The following is a 24,479-nucleotide window of genomic DNA, read 5'->3' as shown; positions in this document are numbered from 1 at the left end:
TTCCAGGTTAAAGGAAACATCACTCACCTCATCAGCTAGCGTGTCATCTGGGTCATAATCTTTCATGTCGATCACTTCAGCTGGCAAGCCCAAAGCCTTCACCTCCTCTGCTAGCTCTGTAGCAAAACTCTGGGACAAATGTATGATCAATTAAAGTTAATTTCAGTATGCAATTCTGCTCATAAAAACTTTGCCCATTCATATACTGTAATGCTAGCGCCTTACAGTCCATTCATGAACCTACAGTGCCTTCAGAAAGTATTCACACCCCTTGACTTTTTCCACATTTTGTTCTGTTACAGCCTGAATTTGAAACAGATTAAATAGAGATTTTTTTGGCACTGGCCTACACACAATACCCCATAATGTGAAAGTGGAATTGTGTTTAAAAAAATGTTTACAAATAAAATAAAAATGAAAAGCTCAAGTGTCTTGAGTCAATAAGTATAGAATCCATTTGTTTTTATGGCAAGCCTAAATAAGTTCAGGAGTAAACATTTGCTTAACAAGTCACATAAGTTGCAAGGACTCACTCTGTGTGCAATAATAGTGTTTAACATGATTTTTTAATGACTACCTCATCTCTGTACCCCACACCTACAATTATCTGTAAGGTCACTCAGTTGAGCAATGAATTTCAAACACAGATTCAACCACAAAGACCAGCGAGGTTTTCCAGTGCCACGCAAGAAGGGCAAAAAAACAAACAGGCATTGAATATCCCATTGAGCATGGTGAAGTTATTCATTACACTTTGGATGGTGAATCACTACACCCAGTCACTACAAAGATAGAGTGCATTCGGAAAGTATTCGGACCCCTTGACTTCTTCCACATTTTGTAACGTAAAAGCCTTATACTAAAATTGATACAATAATTTTTTTCCCTCATCAATCTACACACAATACCCCATAATGTCAAAGCGAAAATGTTTATTTTTATTTTTATTCTTGCTATAATAAAATACCTTATTTACATAAGTATTCATAAAATGTGTTATGAGACTTCAAAATTGGGCTCAGGTGCATCCTGTTTCCACTGATCATCCTTGAGATGTTTCTACAACTTGGAGTCCACCTGTGGTAATTTCAATTGATTGGACATGATTTGGAATGGCACACACCTGTCTATATAAGGTCCCACAGTTGATAGTGCATGTCAGAACAAAAAACCAAGCCATGAAGTCGAAGGAATTGTACATAGAGCTCCGAGACAGGATTGTGTTGAGGCACAGATCTGGGGAAGGCTAACAAAAAATGTCTGCAGCATTGAAGGTCCCCAAGAACATAGTGGCCTCCATCATTCTTAAATGGATGAAGTTTGGAACCACCAAGACTCTTCCTAGAGCTGGCCGCCCGGCCAAACTGAGCAATCGGGGGAGAAGGGCCTTGGTCAGGGAGGAGACCAAGAACCCGATAGTCACTCTGACAGAGCTCCAGAGTTCCTCTGTGGAGATGGGAGAACCTTCCAGAAGGACAACCATCTCTGCAGCACTCCACCAATCAGGCCTTTATGGTAGAGTGGCCAGACGGAAGCAACTCCTCAGTAAAAGGAACATGACAGCCCGCTTGGAGTTGCCAAAAGGCACCTAAAGGACTCTCAGACCATCAGAAACAGGATTCTCTGGTCTGATGAAACCAAGATTGAACTCTTTGGCCTGAATGCCAAGCGTCACATCTGGAAGAAACCTGGCACCATCTCTACGGTGAAGCATGGTGGTGGCAGCATCATGCTGTGGGGATGTTTTTCAGCGGCAGGGACTGGGAGACTAGTCAGGATCGAGGGAAAGATGAACGGAGCAAAGTACAGAGAGATCCTTGATGAAAACCTGCTCCAGAGCGCTCAGGACCTCAGACTGGGGTGAAGGTTCACCTTCCAACAGGACAACGACCCTAAGCACACAGCAGAGACAATGCAGGAGTGGCTTTGGGACAAGTCTCTGAATGTCCTTGAGTGACCCAGCCAGAGCCCGGACTTAAATCCGATCAAACATCTCTGGAGAGACCTGAAAATAGCTGTGCAGTGACGCGCCCCAGCCAACCTGACATAGCTTGAGAGGATCTGCAGAGAAGAATGGTAGAAACTCCCCAAATACAGGTGTGCCATGCTTGTAACGTCATACCCAAGAAGACTTGAGGCTGTAATCGCTGCCAAAGGTGCTTCAACAAAGTACTGAGTAAAGGGTCTGAATACTTATGTAAATGTATTTTCAGTTTTATATTATACATTTGCAAACATTTATAAAAACCAATTATTGCTTTGTCATTATGGGGTATTGTGTGTAGATTGATGAGGGGGGGGGGGACTATTTAATCAATTTTAGAATAAGGCTGCAACGTAACAAAATGTGGAAAAAGTCAAGGGGTCTGAATACTTTCCGAATGCACTGTACAGGCGTCCTTCCTAACTCGGATGCAGTAGAGGAAGGAAACCACTCAGGGATTTCACCATGAGGCCAATGGTGACTTCAAAACAGTTACAGTGAGGGAAAAAAGTATTTGATCCACTGCTGATTTTGTACGTTTGCCCACTGACAAAGAAATTATCAGTCTATAATTTAATGGTAGGTTTATTTGAACAGTGAGAGACAGAATAACAACAACAAAATCCAGAAAAACGCATGTCAAAAATGTTATAAATTGATTTGCATTTTAATGAGGGAAATAAGTACAGTACAGAGTTTAATGGCTGTGATAGGAGAAAACTGAGGATGGATCAACAACATTGTAGGTACTCCACAATACTAAGCTAATTGACAGAGTGAAAAGCAGGAAGCCTGTAGAGAATAAAACTATTCCAAAACATGCATTTTGTTTGCAACAAGGCACTAAAGTAATTGGCAAAGCAGTTAACTGTTTGTCCTGAATACAAAGTGTTCTGTTTGGGGCAAATTCAATACAACACATTTTCTGAGTACCAGAGTACGTGAGCAGAGCGGAGCGAGTAGTGGAGCGTGCCCAATTTGACTGGAGCGCGAAGCGAGATTCCCAAAGGTTGGCGATTCGGCCTTCTAGCCCGCTCCAATTTCGCTCCAGTAGCGCTCACTTCAGGAGCTCAGGGCATGCATTTGTAGTCTACTTGTGTGCTGCTAATAGCCCCTTGCTTTAGCTACTGTCATGGAGTTCTCTAAATATTTTCATAAAGAAACTGATAAAATACACAGTTGCTAAATCAAGGTGACTTCCAAAGATGAAGAGCAAGAGTGGGAGTGATGTGATGTAGTGTCCACTGTTATGTGTAAGGATTGGATGCCATCTGCTGGTATGGTGCTAAACTGTTAGGTTATAGACCGGATACCATTGTTCTACGTGCAGGATATGGCCACATGAAACATCCACAACTAAAGATCATTGTGGAATCTGAAAATACACTTATCCCAAAAGTATGATGGTATACTTATTACTTGCACAGGCTAAAAGAAAGAATGAGGTGGGTAGATAACTAAGTGTGTCATTGTAGCAAAGTATTCATAAACTAAAAATCAGATCTCTTAAATGTTTTGTTCATTTTTCGTTCTATTATCTATACAATAGGCAATAATTGATTTTGGCCCAATAGGCCTGGCATATTCCCACATTCAAGGAGCTTTCCGTTTTGATTGGGTTATTTAGCCTAAAAACCTTTAGGCCTACCTAATAGAAACATTTAAAAAACAACTCTGGATCTCTGCCCAACCTGGCAAGAGTGGCCAAAAGGGTGTTTAGCGTCCCCAGTGGCCCTGCAATTGTGGAGAGTATATTCTCAGTGGTGGAAAAACTACCCAATTGTCATACTTGAGTAAAGGTAAATTACCTTAATAGAAAATGACTCAATAAAAAGTGAAAGTCACCCAGTAAAATACTACTTGAGTAAAAGTCTAAAAGTATTTGGTTTTAAATATACTTAAGTATCAAAAGTAAATACAATTGCTAAAATATACTTTTTATTTTATTTATTTATTTTATTTCACCTTTATTTAACCAGGTAGGCCAGTTGAGAACAAGTTCTCATTTACAACTGCGACCTGGCCAGTGCGATAAAAACAACAACAACACAGAGTTACACATGGGATAAACAAAACATACAGTCAATAACACCATAGAAAAACTACAGTTGAAGTCGGAAATGTACATACACTTAGGTTGGAGTCATTAAAACTCGTTTTTCAACCACTCCACAAATTTCTTGTTAGGACATCTACTTTGTGCATGACACAAGTAATTTGTCCAACAATTGTTTACAGACAGATTATTTCACTTATAACATTTACATTTTAGTCATTTAGCAGTCAAATTAGTGAGTGCATACATTTATTTTTATTTTTTAAAATCATACTGGCCCCCCGTGGGAATCGAAACCAAAACCCTGGCGTTGCAAGCACCATGCTCTACCAATTGAGCTACACAGGGCCCACTGTATCACAATTCCAGTGGGTCAGAAGTTTACATACACTAAGTTGACTGTGCCTTTAAACAGCTTGGAAAATTCCAGGAAATTATGTCATGGCTTTAGAAGCTTCTGATAGGCTAATTGACATCATTTGAGTCAATTGGAGGTGTACCTGTTGATGTATTTGAAGGCCTACCTTCAAACTCAGTGCCTCTTTGCTTGACATCATGGGAAAATCAAAAGAAATCAGCCAAGAACTCAGAAAAAAAATTGTAGACCTCCACGAGTCTGGTTCATCATTGGGAGCAATTTCCAAACGCCTAAGGGTACCACGTTCATCTGTACAAACAATAGTACGCAAGTATAAACACCATAGGACCACGCAGCCGTCATACCGCTCAGGAAGGAGATACGTTCTGTCTCCTAGAGATGACCGTACTTTGGTGCGAAAAGTGCAAATCAATCCCAGAACAACAGCAAAGGACCATGTGAAGATGCTGGAGGAAACAGGTACAAAAGTATCTACAGTGGGGGAAAAAAGTATTTAGTCTGCCACCAATTGTGCAAGTTCTCCCACTTAAAAAGATGAGAGGCCTGTAATTTTCATCATAGGTACACGTCAACTATGACAGACAAAATGAGGAAAACAATATCCAGAAAATCACATTGTAGGATTTTTAATGAATTTATTTGCAAATTATGGTGGAAAATAAGTATTTGGTCAATAACAAAAGTTTCTCAATACTTTGTTATATACCCTTTGTTGGCAAAGACACAAGTCAAACGTTTTCTGTAAGTCTTCACAAGGTTTTCACACACTGTTGCTGGTATTTTGGCCCATTCCTCCATGCAGATCTCCTCTAGAGCAGTGATGTTTTGGGGCTGTCGCTGGGCAACACGGACTTTCGACTCCCTCCAAAGATTTTCTATGGGGTTGAGATCTGGAGACTGGCTAGGCCACTCCAGGACCTTGAAATGCTTCTTACGAAGCCACTCCTTCGTTGCCCGGGCGGTGTGTTTGGGATCATTGTCATGCTGAAAGACCCAGCCACGTTTCATCTTCAATGCCCTTGCTGATGGAAGGAGGTTTTCACTCAAAATCTCACGATACATGGCCCCATTCATTCTTTCCTTTACACGGATCAGTCGTCCTGGACCCTTTGCAGAAAACAGCCCCAAAGCATGATGTTTCCACCCCCATGCTTCATAGTAGGTATGGTGTTATTTGGATGCAACTCAGCATTTTTGTCCTCCAAACACAACGAGTTGAGTTTTTACCAAAAAGTCCCTGGCGGCGTAGTGTGTTACTGATGGTAGGCTTTGTTACTTTGGTCCCAGCTCTCTGCAGGTCATTCACTAGGTCCCCCCGTGTGGTTCTGGGATTTTTGCTCACCGTTCTTGTGATCATTTTGACCACACGGGGTGAGACCTTGCGTGGAGCCCCAGATCGAGGGAGATTATGTATGTCTTCCATTTCCTAATAATTGCTCCAACAGTTGATTTCTTCAAACCAAGCTGCTTACCTATTGCAGATTCAGTCTTCCCAGCCTGGTGCAGGTCTACAATTTTGTTTCTGGTGTCCTTTGACAGCTCTTTGGTCTTGGCCATAGTGGAGTTTGGCCAGAAATCTTGCTTGTTTGTAGGTGACCAAATACTTATTTTCCACCATAATTTGCAAATAAATTCATTAAAAATCCTACAATGTGATTTTCTGGAGAAAAAAAATCTCAATTTGTCTGTCATAGTTGACGTGTACCTATGATGAAAATTACAGGCCTCTCTCATCTTTTTAAGTGGGAGAACTTGCACAATTGGTGGCTGACTAAATACTTTTTTTCCTCACTGTATATCCACTGTAAAACTAGTCCTATATCGACATAACCTGAAAGGCCGCTCAGCAAGGAAGAAGCCACTGCTCCAAAACCGCCATAAAAAAGCCAGACTACGGTTTGCAACTGCACATGGGGACAAAGATCGTACTTTTTGGAGAAATGTCCTCTGGTCTGATAAACAAAAATAGAACTGTTTGGCCATAATGACCATTGTAGCAGCGTTCGATTGAAGAGCATGCATTTAGTTTTACTAGCGTTTAAGAGCAGTTGGAGGCTACGGAAGGAGTTTTGTATGGCATTGAAGCTCGTTTGGAGGTTTGTTAACACAGTGTCCAATGAAGGGCCAGATGTATACAAAATGGTGTCGTCTGCGTAGAGGTGGATCTGTGAGTCACCAGCAGCAAGAGCGACATCATTGATACACACAGAGAAAAGAGTCGGCCCAAGAATTGAACAGTTTGGATCTAGAGTGTCACCCCCTTTGAAGAGGGGGATGACCATGGCAGCTTTCCAATCTCTGGGGATCTCAGTTGATACAAAAGAGAGGTTGAACAGGCTAGTAACAGGGTTTGCTACAATTTCGGCAGCTAATTTCAGAACGAAAGGGTCCAGATTGTCTAGCCCAGCTGATTTAAAGGGGTCCAGATTTTGCAGCTCTTTCAGAACATCAGCTATCTGAATTTGGGTGAAGGAGAAGTGGGGGGGGCATGGGCAAGTTGCAGCGGAGAGTGCAGAGCTGGTGGCCGGGGTAGGGGTAGCCAGGTGGAAAGCATGGCCAGCCGTGGCAAAATGCTTATTGAAATTCTCGATTATCGTAGATTTATCGGGGGTGACAGTGTTTCCTAGCCTCAGTGCAGTGGGCAGCTGGGAGGAGGTGCTCTTATTCTCCATGGACTTTACAGTGTCCCAAAACTTTTTGGAGTTAGTGCTACAGGATGCAAATTTCTGTTTGAAAAAGCTAGCCTTTGCTTTCCTAACTGATTGTGTATATACAGTGGGGGGGGGGGAAGTATTTAGTCTGCCACCAATTGTGCAAGTTCTCCCACTTAAAAAGATGAGAGAGGCCTGTAATTTTCATCATAGGTACACGTCAACTATGACAGACAAAAGGAGGGAAAAAAATCCAGAAAATCACATTGTAGGATTTTTTATGAATTTATTTGCAAATTATGGTGGAAAATAAGTATTTGGTCAATAACAAAAGTTTCTCAATACTTTGTTATATACCCTTTGTTGGCAATGACACAGGTCAAACGTTTTTAAAACACACTGTTGATGGTGTTTTGGCCCATTCCTCCATGCAGATCTCCTCTAGAGCAGTGATGTTTTGGGGCTGTCGCTGGGCAACACAGACTTTCAACTCCCTCCAAAGATTTTCTATGGGGTTGAGATCTGGAGACTGGCTAGGCCACTCCAGGACCTTGAAATGCTTCTTACGAAGCCACTCCTTCGTTGCCCGGGCGGTGTGTTTGGGATCATTGTCATGCTGAAAGACCCAGCCATGTTTAATCTTCAATGCCCTTGCTGATGGAAGGAGGTTTTCACTCAAAATCTCACGATGCATGGCCCCATTCATTCTTTCCTTTACACGGATCAGTCGTCCTGGTCCCTTTGCAGAAAAACAGCCCCAAAGCATGATGTTTCCACCCCCATGTTTCACAGTAGGTATGGTGTTCTTTGGATGCAACTCAGCATTCTTTGTCCTCCAAACACGACAAGTTGAGTTTTTACCAAAAAGTTATATTTTGGTTTCATCTGACCATATGACATTCTCCCAATCCTCTTCTGGATCATCCAAATGCACTCTAGCAAACTTCAGACGGGCCTGGACATGTACTGGCTTAAGCAGGGGGACACGTCTGGCACTGCAGGATTTGAGTCCCTGGCGGCGTAGTGTGTAACTGATGGTAGGCTTTGTTACTTTGGTCCCAGCTCTCTGCAGGTCATTCACTAGGTCCCCCCGTGTGGTTCTGGGATTTTTGCTCACCGTTCTTGTGATCATTTTGACCCCACGGGGTGAGATCTTGCGTGGAGCCCCAGATCGAGGGAGATTATCAGTGGTCTTGTATGTCTTCCATTTCCTAATAATTGCTCCCACAGTTGATTTCTTCAAACCAAGCTGCTTACCTATTGCAGATTCAGTCTTCCCAGCCTGGTGCAGGTCTACAATTTTGTTTCTGGTGTCCTTTGACAGCTCTTTGGTCTTGGCCATAGTGGAGTTTGGAGTGTGACTGTTTGAGGTTGTGGACAGGTGTCTTTTATACTGATAACAAGTTCAAACAGGTGCCATTAATACAGGTAACAAGTGGAGGACAGAGGAGCCTCTTAAAGAAGAAGTTACAGGTCTGTGAGAGCCAGAAATCTTGCTTGTTTGTAGGTGACCAAATACTTATTTTCCACCATCATTTGTAAATAAATTCATAAAAAATCCTACAATGTGATTTTCTGGATTTCTTTTTCTCAATTTGTCTGTCATAGTTGACGTGTACCTATGATGAAGGCCTCTCATCTTTTTAAGTGGGAGAACTTGCACAATTGGTGGCTGACTAAATATTTTTTTCCCCACTGTATGTTCCTGACTTCCCTGAAAAGTTGCATATCGCGGGGGCTGTTCGATGCTAATGCAGTACGCCACAGGATGTTTTTGTACTGGTCAAGGGCAGTCAAGTCTGGGGTGAACCAGGGGCTATATCTGTTCTTAGTTCTGCATTTTTTGAATGGGGCATGCTTATTTAAGATGGAGAGGAAGGCACTTTTAAAGAACAACCAGGCATTCTCTGCTGACGAAATGAGGTCAATATCCATCCAGGATACCCGGGCCAGGTCAATTAGAAACGCCTGCTCGCTGAAGTGTTTTAGGGACCGTTTGACAGTGATGAGGGATGGTCGTTTGACCGCGGACCATTATGGACGCAGGCAATGAGGCAGTGATCGCTGAGATCCTGGTTGAAGACAGCGGAGGTGTATTTAGAGGGTAAATTAGTCAGGATGATATCTATGAGGGTGCCCATGTTTTACGGATTTAGGGTTGTACCTGGTAGGTTCCTTGATGATTTGTGTGAGATTGAGGGCATCTAGTTTAGATTGTAGGACGGCCGGGGTGTTAAGCATATCCCAGTTTAGGTCACCAAGCAGTACGAACTCTGAGGATAGATGGGGGGCAATCAATTCACATATGGTGTCCAGGGCACAGCTGGGGGCTGAGGGGGATTTGTAGCAAGTGGCAACAGTGAGAGACTTATTTCTGGAAAGGTGGATTTTTAGAAGGTAGCTTAGTGGGTAAGAGCGTTGTGCCAGTAACTGAAAGGTCGCTGGTTCTAATCCCCGAGCCGACTAGGTGAAAAATCTGTCGATGTGCCCTTAAGCAAGGCACTTAACCCTAATTGCTCCTGTAAGTCGCTCTGGATAAGAGCGTCTGCTAAATGACTAAAATGTAAAATGTAAAAATGTAGAAGTAGAAGCTCAAACTGTTTGGGCACAGACCTGGATAGTATGATAGACCTCTGCAGGCTATCTCTACAGTAGATTGCAACTCCGCCCCCTTTGGCAGTTCTATCTAGACGGAAAATGTTGTAGTTGGGGATGGAAATGTCCGAGTTTTTGGTGGCCTTCCTAAGCCAGGACTCAGAGGAGGCTTCTGATGTTAACATGTAAGAAACCAAGGCTTTTACGGTTACAGAAGTCAACAAATGATAGCGAAATGATACTTAAGTATCAAAAGTAAAAGTAAAAGTCTAAATAATTTCAAATTCCTTATATTAAGCAAACCAGAAAGCACAATTATTGTTATTTTAATTTACTGATAGCCAGGGGCACACTTCAGCACTCAGACATCATTTACAAATGAAGCATTTGTGTTTAGTGTGTCCAGGGGATCAGAGGCAATAGAGATGACCAGGGATGTTCTCTTGATAATTGTGTGATTTGGACCATTTTCCTGTCTTGCTAAGCATTCAAAATGTAACGAGTACTTTTGGTCTCAGGGAAAATGTATTATTTTCTTTAGGAATGTAATTAAGTAAAAGTAAAAGTTGTCAAAAATATAAATAGTAGAGTACAAATACCCCAAAAAATTACTTAAGTAGTACTTTAAAGTATTTTTACTGAAGTACTTTTACACCACCGGATATTTTCCGCTACTGGCCGGCTCTCCAGGCATCATCGCGTGAGCCTGAAGCCACAGACTGCCCAAACTCGTGTTTCTAAAAAAGAATTCAAAAAGGTACTAGTATGTAATTGTTGGTTTAAATTGTATTTAATTCTAAGTAAGTCACAGCCTATATGTGCAATTTATAGACTATAATGATTTAATACAACGAAATGTTGTTTAAATACTGCACGCTTTATGTCCCTACCAGCCTATTGAGTAGCACTCGCAAATGCTTCACAAATGTATTTCTTTGTAGGCTTTAGCCTTGAAATAATATAGCCTAAATAATTCATTTTCATTCCTTCTCATGCTCCCTGTCTGGCTCCTACCTATTTAGAGTGTTTATATGCTGTTTAATATGACATCTAGCCAATTTGAAATTATGTTCGCTTCTTACATTCACCATTTCATGTTTATTCAAATACTTTTCATTCAAATCCATATGGTTTGGTTTCAATACATAAAAAACAAATTGGTAGGTCCAGGTAGTCACAGAAATAGATGGGTGTTGGTTGAATTGTGATTTTAATGAATGGAGCGAATTTTGAGCGTGAGTTCTTTTTCTTATGAGCATGGAACGGTTTTTAGCAAGGAAAGGACACGGAGCGCTGGAGCGGTGCGCAAGCGATGAGCGGGATTTCCAAAGCTCAACTCCGCTCACATACTCTGCTGAGTACCACTCTCCATATTTTCAACCATAGTGGTTGATGTATCATGTTATGGGTATGCTTGTAATCATTAAGGACTGGGGCGTTTTTCAGGATAAAAAAGAAATGTAATGGAGTTAAGTACAGGCAAAATCCTAGAGGAAAACCTTGTTCAGTCTGCTTTCCACCAGACACTGGGAGATTAATTCACCTTTCAGCAGGACAATAACATTTCAATTTTTTTTTACATTTTAGTCATTTAGCAGACGCTCTTATCCAGAGCGACTTACAGTAGTGAGTGCATACATTTTCATACTAGTCCCCCGTGGGAATCGAACCGACAACTCTGGCGTTGCAACCACCATGCTCTACCAACTGAGCTACACGGGACCTAAATATACGCTGGAGTTGCTTACCAAGAACACAGTGAATGTTCCTGAGGGGTAGAGTTACAGTTTTGACTTAAATCTGCTTCAGAAATCTATGGCAAGACCTGAACATGGTTGTCTAGCAATGATCAACAACCAATTTTACAGATCTTGTAGAATTTTTTAAAGAATAATGTGCAAATATTGTACAATCCAGGTGTGGAAAACTTACCCAGAAAGACTCACAGCTGTAATCACTGCCAAAGGTGCTTCTACAAAGTATTGACTCAGAGGTGTGAATGAGATATTTTCTGCATTTCATTTTCAATAAATGTGATAACATTTCTAAACACATGTTTTCACTTCGTCATTGTGGGGTATTGTGTGTAGATGGGTGATTTTTAAAAATATTGAATCCATTCTGAATTCATGCTGTAACACAACAGAATGTGTAATAAGTCAAGGGGTATGGATACTTTCTGAAGGCACTGTATCTGCCGTGCGGGGGGAATATGTTAAGCACCCTGACGCTCTGTCTAATGTTAATAATCCTCCCTTGCGATACGGTTTTGGAAACCTTTGGAACTTTACTTTCATATCATCGAGAAATATAAAATATATACTTAATGTATACAGTTTTAGCACAGATGCACACGGCTGTGTTTTTAAGAACACATGCTTCCAGACGACGTACAACACTTCCTCCCCAGTTGCGCTCCAATGGAAATGTGAGCGTAAGTGGGAAGTGTCGTACTGTATGTCAGCTGGAAGCATGCGTTATTCAAAACACAACCATGTGCATCTGTGCTAAAACTGCGTCCAGTAAGTATCTTTTGTATTTGTAAAACTATTGAAAGTTATACAGTGCATTTGGAAAGTATTCAAACCCCTTTAGTTTTTCCACATTTTGTTACGTTATTGATGAAAAAAACAAAATCCTCATCAATCTACACAAAATACCCCATAATGTCAAAGCGAAAACAGATTCAGACATTTTCGCAAAAAATTAAAACTGAAATAACACATTTACATAAGTATTCAGACCCTTTACTCAGTACTTTGTTGAAGCATCTTTGGCAGCGATTACAGCCTTGAGTCTTCTTGGGTATGACGTTACAAGCTTGGCACACCTGTATTCGTGGAGTTTATACCATTCTTCTCTGCAGATCCTCTCAAGCTCTGTCAGGTTGGCTGGGGAGCGTCGCTGCACAGCTATTTTCAGGTCTCTCCAGAGATCTTAGATCGGGTTCAAGTCCGGGCACTTGCTGGGCCACTCAAGGACATTCAGAGACTTGTTCCGAAGCCACTCCTGCATTGTCTTGGCTGTGTGCTTAGGGTCGTTGTCCTGTTGGAAGGTGAACCGTCACCCCAGTTTGAGGTCCGGAGCGCTCAGGAGCAGGTTTTCATCAAGGATCTCTCTGTACTTTGCTCCGTTCATCTTTCCCTCGATCCTGACTAGTCTCCCAATCCCTGCCGCTGAAAAACATCCCCACAGCATGATACTGCCACCACCATGCTTCACCGTAGAGATAGTGCCAGGTTTCTTCCAGACGTGACGCTTGGCATTCAGGCCATAGAGTTCAGTCTTGGTTTCAAGACTTGCTGTCATGTGCCTTTTACTGAGGAGTGGCTTCCGTCTGGCCACTCTACCATAAAGGCCTGATTGGTGGAGTGCTGCAGAGATGGTTGTCCTTCTGGAAGGTTCTCCCATCTCCACATAGGAACTCTGGAGCTCTGTCAGAGTGACCATTGGGTACTTGGTCTCCTCCCTGACCGAGGCCCTTCTCCCCCGATTGCTCAGTTTGGCCAGGCGGCCAGCTCTAGGAAGAGTCTTGGTGGTTCCAAACTTCATCCATTTAAGAATGATGGAGGCCACTATGTTCTTAGGGACCTTCAATGCTGCAGACATTTTTTGTTACCATTCCCCAGATCTGTGCTTTGACACAATCCTGTCTCTGAGCTCTACAGACAATTTCTTCGACCTCATGGCTTGGTTTTTGCTCTGACATGCACTGTCAACTGTGGGACCTTATATGGACAGGTGTGTGCCTTTCCAAATCATGTCCAATCAATTGAATTTACCACAGGTGGACTCCAATCAAGTTGTAGAAACATCTGAAGGATAATCAATGGAAACAGGATGCACCTGAGCCCAATTTTGAGTCTCATAACAAAGGGTCTGAATACTTATATAAAAAAGGTATTTATTTTACAGATAATTGTATGTGTGGGGTACAGAGATTAGGTAGTCATAAAAAAAATCATGTTAAACACTATTATTGCACACAGAGTGAGTCAATGCAACTTGTTATGTGACTTCTTAAGCAAATGTTTACCCCTGAACTTATTTAGGCTTGCCATAACAAATGGATTCTATACTTATTGACTCAAGACATTTTAGCTTTTCATTTTTAATTGATTTGTAAAAATAAATGTACACATAATTCCACTCTGACATTATGGGGTATTGTGTGTAGTCCAGTGCTGTGGTCCATAAATTTGAATAAGAACCCTAGGGCTGGGTATGGACCCTTGGGTTCTCAAGAGTTAGTAAAAAATATGCATCCCTAAAACTATTATTTTCTCTTAAAACATCAACCCCTGTACTACAAAAAAGTCCATGGTTGCAGAATCGCCCTCTTACTTTTGCAGTCCCAGTCTGTGATCCATAGAAGATCTTTACTTTAGATACATGAACCACTTTCTCCTTCTCAACACTGTAACCATTCTGCTTCACAGCTTTGTAGAGTCAGGGGCTCACTGGATTGGTAAGAGTATTCTAATGGGGTACAGAGAAAAATAACATGTGTGAGGTACAGATTCAGTCCCAGTGATAGTCATTCATTTGGAGAGCTTGGGACTATCTGCAAAAATATGATTCTGAGATAAATGGTTTTAAAGTTCCAAACCCTCATTGGTTTGAATGATGTCAGCAATTTTTATATTGTATTCTTTTGAACTTAAAATGAATTGGGGTATTTAGAGAACTATATAGGTAGAGAACATTGAACAGAACAAGGCTATGTCAACAACTCAATTTTGACAAAAAAATGCAGATAGAACCTTATAGTCCCAAGCTCTCAATTTGACTCTTAAATGTACTAATTTACCAGTAGACAAATAATTCATTCCAGTTCATAGAAATGTAAACAGAACTGCTCTTTAAGATTGGTGACTTGAGCAAATAATAAGGGAAGAGTTAAATTACCTTTTTCAATGCCATTTTCAGTGAATAACAAATTTCAACCAAAACAGCGGCAGCTGTGTACAAGTACAGCCTGTTCTTCCATACTGACAAAAAATAACTATTGAAGGTGCTGCGGACTGTCTTCCTTGTTCCTGCAAAGACATTATGTTCCGGATTAGCCCAAAGGCCGGCAAATGGTGATATCGAGTCGTTCATCTATACGGTCCAAAAGGAATCTATGCAGCTGGCTATACATTCGTATCTCCCGTGGACCGGTTCGTGCATAGAACATTCTCCATTCAGGCTGCAAAGGCATCGATTTCTTCCTTAACTCAATTTAATGGCGAAAAGGTGATAAAAACTGGGAAAGTATGCATACTTTTCTTTATGAAACACCATTTTCCACCACCATGCTAAAGTAACTAATGTTAATCCTGGATGTTGTATATCATTAGTTTTAGAGGAATGATTCCAGTAATTTTTCAAATGAACTGCCAGTATGCCAACATTCCATTCAAACAATGCAGTCAATCACAGACATATACTGGCTGAAATCAGTTGATGATATGACTTAGACAAATTGTAAATGCAACAAGAACTGATATTGTATCATATAATAGCACTCACAGCTTTCCAAGAAAACAACAAATGAGTATTTTATGGTCTGTTACATATAAAAGGCTATTTATACAGAACATTGGTATAAAACCCGAATAAACTGTATTTACAATTATATGACAATATTTTAGGTTGCCAATAATTCTATTACACAATTTCTGATATATCACATGCCTTACTTTTATTTTCCTGCATAAGTAAAATCTGGATTATGCCTCTACTGCCATTCATTCCAATTAGACTGGTTTGGATTTCTACCTGACCAATATGGCTGCCATTTTCAACCCATTCTGGAACTTTTAGGGTTTATGACATAGTCCCTTCTAGTAATTTAATAGGATCTCTATACTATACATACATACACACACATCAGCTCAAGATCTCAGAAAGAGCACAAAAGTTATTTTTTTATTAGAATCTAGCAGCTGCTAGCGGGCTCGAGGTAATTATTTCACTGACATGAAGAATGCGCTGACTGTCCATCTCTGGACTATCCTCATCTCACCTTTCACTTTCAAATACCCAGTTATCTCTCTGCAACACTCTCACTCACCATCAATATCAGCCCCAAAAACATGGGTTAACAAATCCAAAAGCAGTAAAGTTGAGTCCCTTAACATTGTCGTTTCTTTCTCCTGTGCCATGTTTTGTATCACCAATGTAAATATTTACAAATGTTTTGGGAACATCAAAGTTCAACAGCTGGAAGCAGCCATAATGTTATCATGACGAAACGAAATACATTGTGGGAATTGGAGGTTTCATTATATCACAGATATAAAAATATTTGATTATATTTGATCACATTTTATGATATCCCATAGGCATAGGCATAGTTTTACACCATTCTACTCTCCATTACTTTGCAACAGTTTTTAAGCATTAAATTATATTATCTGACTGAAATACACCGGTACAGGAACAACTTCATGAGCAACTTCATTTACAAGTGATATTTTATGCAAAGTATCTAGTTAGTCAAATACATACAAATTAAACATTTTTCTTTAATAGTAGCAGTCGTTATGGTAACGTATCAAATGTAATTGTCAACAACAACAAAATACTAAACAGCTTCCATCAGAGACAAACAAAAGATCGGACCGTTTGCACCTAGTATGTGTTTCAGTCCGGCGGAATTTCTGTGAAACTCATAGCACACCAACGCCGCAAAATATTTATCGTGTTACTGACAGATTAATCTGTCTTGCAAAGCAAAAATATGTCTATATTTACACCAACAAACCAGATCCGACTCACAAATGTGGCGGTGGTGAGGATGAAAAAGGGAGGAAAACGATTTGAAATCGCCTGCTACAAAAATAAAGTGATGAGCTGGAGATCTGGAGCGTGAGTATTTTAGGAATTTAGATAGCTGCGTAGCTATGATAGCTAGCTAGTTGGATCTAGCTGCGTAGCTATGATAGCTAGCTAGTTGGATCTGTTTGATACCCACCGAGGCATATAGAAAACACTACTAGTATGTCAGACTAATGGTAGTATTCAGCTTTGATGTTTTTCTAATTGGCTCCGAATGTAACTAAAGAAGTCATGACTCATGTCATCGTCATGGCTAATTGGATTGGCCTATCACTTGTCTTGTATCGTGCATCATATTCTTACCCAGCGTCGAGAGGCTGTGGAATGATGAGGATATGAGGAACAGTCTAGGTGCCATGTGTTTTGCATCACTGATTCTTTGGACTTTGAATCACCTACAACTGGCATCTTTTGAATTTCAGAAGGGAACACCCCCTCGACCTCCCCCAGAACCAAATCCAATAGCTGGTTAGAGTTCACACAATATTTGGTTTTAGGTTGTCGAGATTAGCCTATCAATCACTATAGGTATTGAATGCATCATCTAGCACAGTGTTTCTGTCCTGGTCCTGGGGAACCAAAGGGGTGCACATTTTTGTTTTTACCCTAGCACTATTCACCTGATTCCACTAACCAACTCATTGTAAAACCTTTGATTAGTGGAATCAGGTGTGTAGTGCTTGGGCAAAAATGTGCACCCCAGGACCAGAATTAAGAAACAGTGATAGCAAAGCCCCATGTAAACATTTCATAAATCTCCATGCCATTTTCATTTGCCAATTACACAGAGAGAAGGACCTGGATGAAGTGTTGCAGACCAGCTCTGTTTTCAATAATGTTTCCAAGGGTCAGGTCGCCAAGAAAGATGATCTGTCAAAAGCCTTTGGAACAGATGACCTGACAGAGATATGTAAACAGGTAAATACATTGACAAATATAAATGAACACCAGTAACCAATATTACACTCACATTCAACATTATGTATTGCTGTGAGATTTGCCTATTCAATATTTTTCTTTTTTTTCCCTTTGTTGGTCAGATTTTAGCTAAAGGAGAACTCCAGGTTTCAGACAAGGAGAGGCAGAGCCAGTTGGAGACGAGTTTCAGAGACATTGCGACCATCGTGGCGGAGAAGTGTGTGAACCCAGAGACCAAGCGACCATACACAGTCAACCTCATAGAGAGGGCCATGAAGGATATCCACTACTCTGTCAAGGCCAACAAGAGCACCAAGCAGCAGGTAGGGCTGGGACACAATGTTGTTGCTACAGTACACTCTGGAGTCTAGACATTTGCCGTATTTTAATATAAACGTCAAGGATGAATGGCTGAACATGAATGAACGGCTTTGTTTTTAATGCTCACTCACTGTGCATACTGTGTGTACAAGCTGTGGCTAGATTTAGCCATAAATTATTCCCTTCAAGTGTGAGGAGTTTGGTCTCTCATATTAAACATTCTGAACCTGTATGTTGTTTAGCTACATAAACCAGAATACTTACATGGATGGCTTTCAGTACATACCAACTAATGACTGTCTTTGTCATGCTAATGCCCCATGAATCTAACGGCTGTTTGTTCCTAGGCTCTGGAGGTGATTAGGCAGCTGAAGGATTCCATAGAGATCCAGAGGGCCCACATGAGGCTCAGGCTGGTCCTGCCGGCCAAGGACGGCAAGAGGCTGAAGGAGAAACTCAAACCCATCCTCAAGGTGGTGGAAAGTGAAGACTTTGACGACCAGCTGGAGATGGTGAGAGAAATATCCCTTTAGTCTATATTATGCTACACCGTGGGGCTCTTAAGCACGTGTCAAACTCATTTCACGGAGGTCCGAGTGTCTGCGTGTTTTCGCTCCTTCATGGTACTTGATTGATGAATTAAGGTCACTAATTAGTAAAGCGCTCCCCTCACCTGGTTGTTTAGGTCTTAATTGAAAGGAAAAACAAGAAACCCGCGGACACTAGGCCATCCATGGAATGAGTTTGACACCCCTGCTCTAAACTAAAATGGTTATATCTTATCTAGACATGATACCCAAACAAATATGTAATACACTGTATACGCTAGTAGTACATGATTCAAGTAATGCAACAACAACAATCCTTTCCTTCCCCCCTCTCTCTATATATATATATTTCTCTCCCCCTCCCTCCATCCTCCAGGTGTGTCTGGTGGACCCAGGCTGCTTTAGGGAGATAGATGAGTTGATCCGCTGTGAGACGAAAGGTAAAGGTTCCCTGGAGGTGCTCAGTCTGAAGGATGTGGAAGAGGGAGACGAGAGGCTGGAATAGCCTTCACACAGAGCCCTATAGGACTACATACATACACTATCCTACCACCACCGCTGCCACACAAACTACAAACACCTCATTAAAGAGACCGCTATTTCTAATACCAATGGAGCCCTTCTTATTTCCAGCCTCTGTTCCCTTTATCTAATATTAGGTTTTGGTTGAAGATCCGATAACATTCAGTATTTTTGCTGTGAGCATGTGCGTGCACCACTCGAATGTGATGTTTGCTTGTAAACAATAAATGGCTCTATATAGTTTAATGAAGTTAATTTTGTGAGTCAACTTTTTCTCAAGTAATTAATATGGTTTTGACCCTGTCTTTCATTTTACCCAGTGTGCCATTTCGCCATGTTTTATTATGAATAGCTCATTTAACCCCTTAATTTATATATATTTTTTCATAATTAAATATGAGTCTTATAAACAATTGCAAATAAAAAACGTAATCATCTTTCATGGTTTTTATTCATTATATTCTGATTACTATGGCATAGTCTCTCAAAAAATTGAATCAATAGCCCTAATACAGTAGATATTACATTTTATCCCAAGTTTATGCAGGTAAAGTGACAATATCCAGAATGTATGTTACTGACATTACCAAGAGCAGAAATTGTACCATACCATTATTGTAAGATACAGTGCCTTCAGAAAGTATTCATACTCTTTGACTTATTCTACATTTTGTCTATTTTTTTTTCTTCTCACCCATCTACACACAATACCCCATAATGACATAGTGAAAACATGTTTTTAGAAGTGTTTGCAAATGTATTTAAAATGAAATACAGAAATATCTCATTTACGTAAGTATTCACACCCCTGAGTCAATACATGTTAGAATCACCTTTGGCAGCAATTACAGCTGTGAGTCTTTCTGGGTAAGTCTCTAAGAGCTTTGCACACCTGGATTGTACAATATTTGCACATTATTATTTTTAAAATTCTTCCCGCTCTGGCAAGTAGGTTGTTGATCATTGTTAGGCATCAATTTTCAAGTCTTGCCATAGATTTTCAAGCCGATTTAAGTCAAAACTGTAACTAGGCCACTCAGGAACATTCCATGTCGTCTTGGTAAACAACTCCAGTGTATACTTGGCCTTGTGTTTTAGGTTATTATCCTGCTGAAAGGTGAATTTGTCTCCCAGTGTCTGTTGGGAAGCAGACTGAACCAGGGTTTCCTCTAGGATTTGCCTGTGCTTAGCTCTATTCCATTTATTTTTATCCTAAAAAAAACTCCCTACTCCTTGCCGATGACAAACATAACCATAACATGATGCAGCCACCACCATGTTTGGAAATATGAAGAGGTGTACTCAGTGATATGTTGTGTTGGATTTGCCCCAAACATAATGCTTTGTATTCAGGACATAAAGTTATTTCTTTGACACATTTTTGGAAGTTTTACTTTAGTGCCTTATTGCAATCAGGATGCATGTTTGGAATATTTGTTATTCTCTACAAACTTCCTTCTTTTCACTTGGTCATTTAGGTTAGTATTGTGGAGTAACTACAATGTTGTTGATCCATCCTCAGTTTTCTTTTATCACAGCCATTAAACACTGTAACTGTTTTAAAGTCACCATTAGCCTCATAGTGAAATCCCTGAGCGGTTTCCTTCCTCTCCGGCAACTGAGTTAGGAATGACACCTGTATCTTTGTAGTGACTGGGTGTAGTGATTCACCATCCAAAGTGTAATTAATTACTTCACCATGCTCAAAGGGATATTCAATGTCAGCTTCTTCTTTTTTTTACCCATTTACCAGTAGGTGCCCTTCTTTGCAAGGCACTGGAAAACCTCCCTGATCTTTGTGGTTGAATCTGTGTTTGAAATTCACTGCTCGACTGAGGGACCTTACAGATAATTGTATGTGTGGGGTACGGATATGAGGTAGTCATTCAAAAGTCATGTTAAACACTATTATTGCACACAGAGTGAGTCCATGCAACTTATTATGTGACTTGTTAAGCAAATGTTTACTCCTGAACATATTTAGGCTTGCCATAACAAAGGGGTTGAATACGTATTGAATGAAGACATTTAAGCTTTTATGAATTTATACAAATTTCTACAAACATAATTCCACTTTATGGGGTATTGTGTGTAGGCCAGTGACATAAAATCTCAATTTAATCAATTTTAAATTCAGGCTGTAACACAACAAAATGTGGAAAAAGTCAAGGGGTGTGAATACTTTCTGAAGCCACTGTAACTCTTTAATGGTTAACCTTCACCACCAATACAGAAATTAATCAAATTGACAACATTTCAGACCCAATTATTACAGTTGAAAGCACAATTTACTCTCCATGGTTAGTGCTACTCTTTTACCCCTATCCTAAATTCTTCAACATCTTTCGAAGTGCTTAATTGCAGTAGAAGAATGACTTCTAATGTTGACTATAGTACCTAGAAATCCATTCATACCTAATACACATGCAATTCAGGTAGAATTTCACAGAAGAATAGTTCATAGGTGGAAGGTTCCTCACTCAAGGCCCTCAGAGTGATTGTATCTTCTCATGAAGGCCGTGTTGTTGCCCGAGTGTAATAATAATAATATGCCATTTAGCAGACGCTTTTATCCAAAGCGACTTACAGTCATGCGTGCATACATTTTTGTGTATGGGTGGTCCCGGGGATCGAACCCACTACCTTGGCGTTACAAGCGCCGTGCTCTACCAGCTGAGCTACAGAGGACCACAGCTGTACTAGCTGTGTCTAAAAGTAGTCCTGTGGATAGTATCCAGGGGGCTGGTTGGCTCCTGCTCTGCCCCAGGATAACCTGGAGGATAACCCCCTCTTTCTGACCCCTCCTGCTGCTGGAACGTGGGGCATCTAGGACTGCGGATCCATCCTATGTACAGAGCAGCTCCCCAGTCTCGCCTCAGTGCCACTGCGCCCTCCAGTGGCTCGTTAGAGTAGTGGCAGGTCCAGGCTACAGGGACAATCAGCAGTATTCCAGACAGTACAAACACCACACCGGAGACAACTTTTACCTGATTCCTCTTCGGAAACCACACCTCTCCAATGATACTGATGACCACAGCAAAAGCTCCAGCACCTATAGAAGCCATGTTCAAGCCTCTCCATGTTCGGAAGTTTCCAGAGAGGAATAACAAAGACTGGTAGAAGGAGCAGTAGAGGCTACCATCATGGTTGAGGTCCCAGTGGTCCCATTCCAGTCACACCCCATCCCAGTATGACGGCAGCGTGGCTGTTGAGTTGTCCAGAGTACCGCTGACTTTCCACAGGGGCAGGCAGCAGGTGAGGATGGTGCACAGCCAGCCTGTAATGCCCAGGCCCAACACTGCTAGTTCCAACTGCCTCTTCATGACTGAGCTGAGCTTAGCTCCTCACAGGAAGAGGCCTAACAGCAGGGCTTAACCAGCTGCAGGCACAGAAGGGTGGGGTGTCTGTGTGCCTGTGTGTGTGTGTGTGTGCCTGTGTGTGTGTGCATGCGTGCCTGTGTGCCTGTGTGTGTGTCTAGCCTGTGTGATGTGAAACCGGTCCTCCTGGATTCCTGAAAAGAAAAGGGTGTGGGGCAGCAGTGCAGCTCTACAGCTGGGGAATAAAGGGGATTCCTTCTGTTTACTGTGACATGGTTTCACAACAATCCCTCTTTTTCAGTTTCTCCACTCAGCCACTAAAACAAAGATGCCACTGTGTGTTCTGTTGACTTCAGCCTCTGACTCTGTGGTCTTATAGGAAAATGTAATTGTTAAATAAGCCTTGTGTGCCTCCCCATGTACAGCATCTAGTCTTTCACACTTAATTCTGAATGTTCGATGTTCTCCCTTATCAGTTTTGATACACTTTTTCCATTAGACAAATAAAAGAGAGATGCAACAAAAGTAATTTCTAATCACAATGTTTATTTCTATTAAGTACAAATCGCAAATCATTCATAGAATATTATTTGTTGCCTGTTAAAGTACTAAATCTATTTTCTTAGCATGCATATTCTAGTCACAAAATTAACTGTGATAAACATTGTTACAAAAACACATTACAAGTAATAACCACAGTTAAATAGGATGGGGAAAAATGAAATTATGTGAATTACAATACAGGTATATAAAAACAATCAGGTTCATTCAGTGGATGTACTTGTACTGTCAATAACAGTAGCCTAGATTATATTTCAATAACAGATATTTCCTCAGTAAACATATTTCATGGTGATAGAGTGAACATTTGAATAGCTACAATTACCTACAGTGGGGGAAAAAAGTATTTAGTCAGCCACCAATTGTGCAAGTTCTCCCACAAAGATGAGAGAGGCCTGTAATTTTCATCATAGGTACACGTCAACTATGACAGACAAAATTAGAAAAAATATCCAGAAAATCACATTGTAGGATTTTTTATGAATTTATTTGCAAATTATGGTGGAAAATAAGTATTTGGTCAATAACAAAAGTTTCTCAATACTTTGTTATATATCCTTTGTTGGCAATGACACAGGTCAAACGATTTCTGTAAGTCTTCACAAGGTTTTCACACAATGTTGCTGGTATTTTGGCCCATTCCTCCATGCAGATCTCCTCTAGAGCAGTGATGTTTTGGGGCTGTCGCTGGGCAACACAGACTTTCAACTCCCTCCAAAGATTTTCTATGGGGTTGAGATCTGGAGACTGGCTAGGCCACTCCAGGACCTTGAAATGCTTCTTACGAAGCCACTCCTCCGGGCGGTGTGTTTGGGATCATTGTCATGCTGAAAGACCCAGCCATGTTTCATCTTCAATGCCCTTGCTGATGGAAGGTTTTCACTCAAAATCTCACGATACATGGCCCCATTCATTCTTTCCTTTACACGGATCAGTCGTCCTGGTCCCTTTACAGAAAAACAGCCCCAAAGCATGATGTTTCCACCCCCATGCTTCACAGTAGGTATGGTGTTCTTTGGATGCAACTCAGCATTCTTTGTCCTCCAAACACGACGAGTTGAGTTTTTACCAAAAAGTTCTATTTTGGTTTCATCTGACATTCTCCCAATCCTCTTCTGGATCATCCAAATGCACTCTAGCAAACTTCAGACGGGCCTGGACATGTACTGGCTTAAGCAGGGGGACACATCTGGTACTGCAGGATTTGAGTCCCTGGCGGCGTAGTGTGTTACTGATGGTAGGCTTTGTTACTTTGGTCCCAGCTCTCTGCAGGTCATTCACTAGGTCCCCCCGTGTGGTTCTGGGATTTTTGCTCACCGTTCTTGTGATCATTTTGACCCCACGAGCCCCAGATCGAGGGAGATTATCAGTGGTCTTGTATGTCTTCCATTTCCTAATAATTGCTCCCACAGTTGATTTCTTCAAACCAAGCTGCTTACCTATTGCAGATTCAGTCTTCCCAGCCTGATGCAGGTCTACAATTATGTTTCTGGTGTCCTTTGAGCGGCAGGTAGCTTAGTGGTTAAGAGCGTTGTGCCAGTAACCGAAAGGTCGCAGGTTCTAATCCCCGAGCCCACTAGGTGAAAAATCTGTCGATGTGCCCTTGAGCAAGGCACTTAACCCCAATTGCTCCTGTAAGTCGCTCTGGATAAGAGCGTCTGCTAAATGACCAATTATTATTATTTGACAGCTCTTTGGTCTTGGCCATAGTGGAGTTTGGAGTGTGACTGTGTGAGGTTGTGGACAGGTGGCTTTTATACTGATAACAAGTTCAAACAGGTGCCATTAATACAGTTAACGAG

The 24,479-nt window shown here is 41.2% G+C and overlaps 1 protein-coding gene and 2 pseudogenes across 3 annotated transcripts in view; 1 reads left to right on the top strand and 2 right to left on the bottom strand.

Moving 5' to 3' along the window:
- LOC311101935 (S-adenosyl-L-methionine-dependent tRNA 4-demethylwyosine synthase TYW1-like) overlaps positions 1 to 14,114 on the bottom strand; it is a 149,691-nt pseudogene extending 135,577 nt beyond the window's left edge. Inside the window, exons 1-2 of the transcript in view lie at positions 14,010 to 14,114; positions 28 to 129 (exon numbers count right to left, since the gene is read on the bottom strand). The product of the transcript in view is annotated as an S-adenosyl-L-methionine-dependent tRNA 4-demethylwyosine synthase TYW1-like (transcript). The remainder of the gene's footprint in view (positions 1 to 27; positions 130 to 14,009) is intronic.
- A 2,192-nt stretch (positions 14,115 to 16,306) lies between these two features.
- Positions 16,307 to 19,236, top strand: LOC311101727 (ribosome maturation protein SBDS-like). The gene is made up of 5 exons (XM_084142894.1): positions 16,307 to 16,520; positions 17,279 to 17,408; positions 17,531 to 17,731; positions 18,077 to 18,241; positions 18,654 to 19,236. The coding sequence occupies exons 1-5, from the start codon at positions 16,393 to 16,395 to the stop codon at positions 18,780 to 18,782; spliced, it is 753 nt and encodes a 250-aa protein (XP_083999020.1). The 5' UTR covers positions 16,307 to 16,392; the 3' UTR covers positions 18,783 to 19,236.
- A 2,262-nt stretch (positions 19,237 to 21,498) lies between these two features.
- LOC311101728 (claudin-4-like) lies at positions 21,499 to 22,122 on the bottom strand (annotated as a pseudogene). The gene has a single exon. The product of its transcript is annotated as a claudin-4-like (transcript).
- Between the last annotated feature and the right edge of the window lie 2,357 nt (positions 22,123 to 24,479).

Source organism: Coregonus lavaretus (genome assembly GCF_964263955.1).
Source record: "Coregonus lavaretus genome assembly, chromosome: 26".
Taxonomy (NCBI): domain Eukaryota; kingdom Metazoa; phylum Chordata; class Actinopteri; order Salmoniformes; family Salmonidae; genus Coregonus; species Coregonus lavaretus.
The sequence above is the reverse complement of the archived record's forward strand: the minus strand, read 5'-3'. Positions and strand labels throughout refer to the sequence as shown.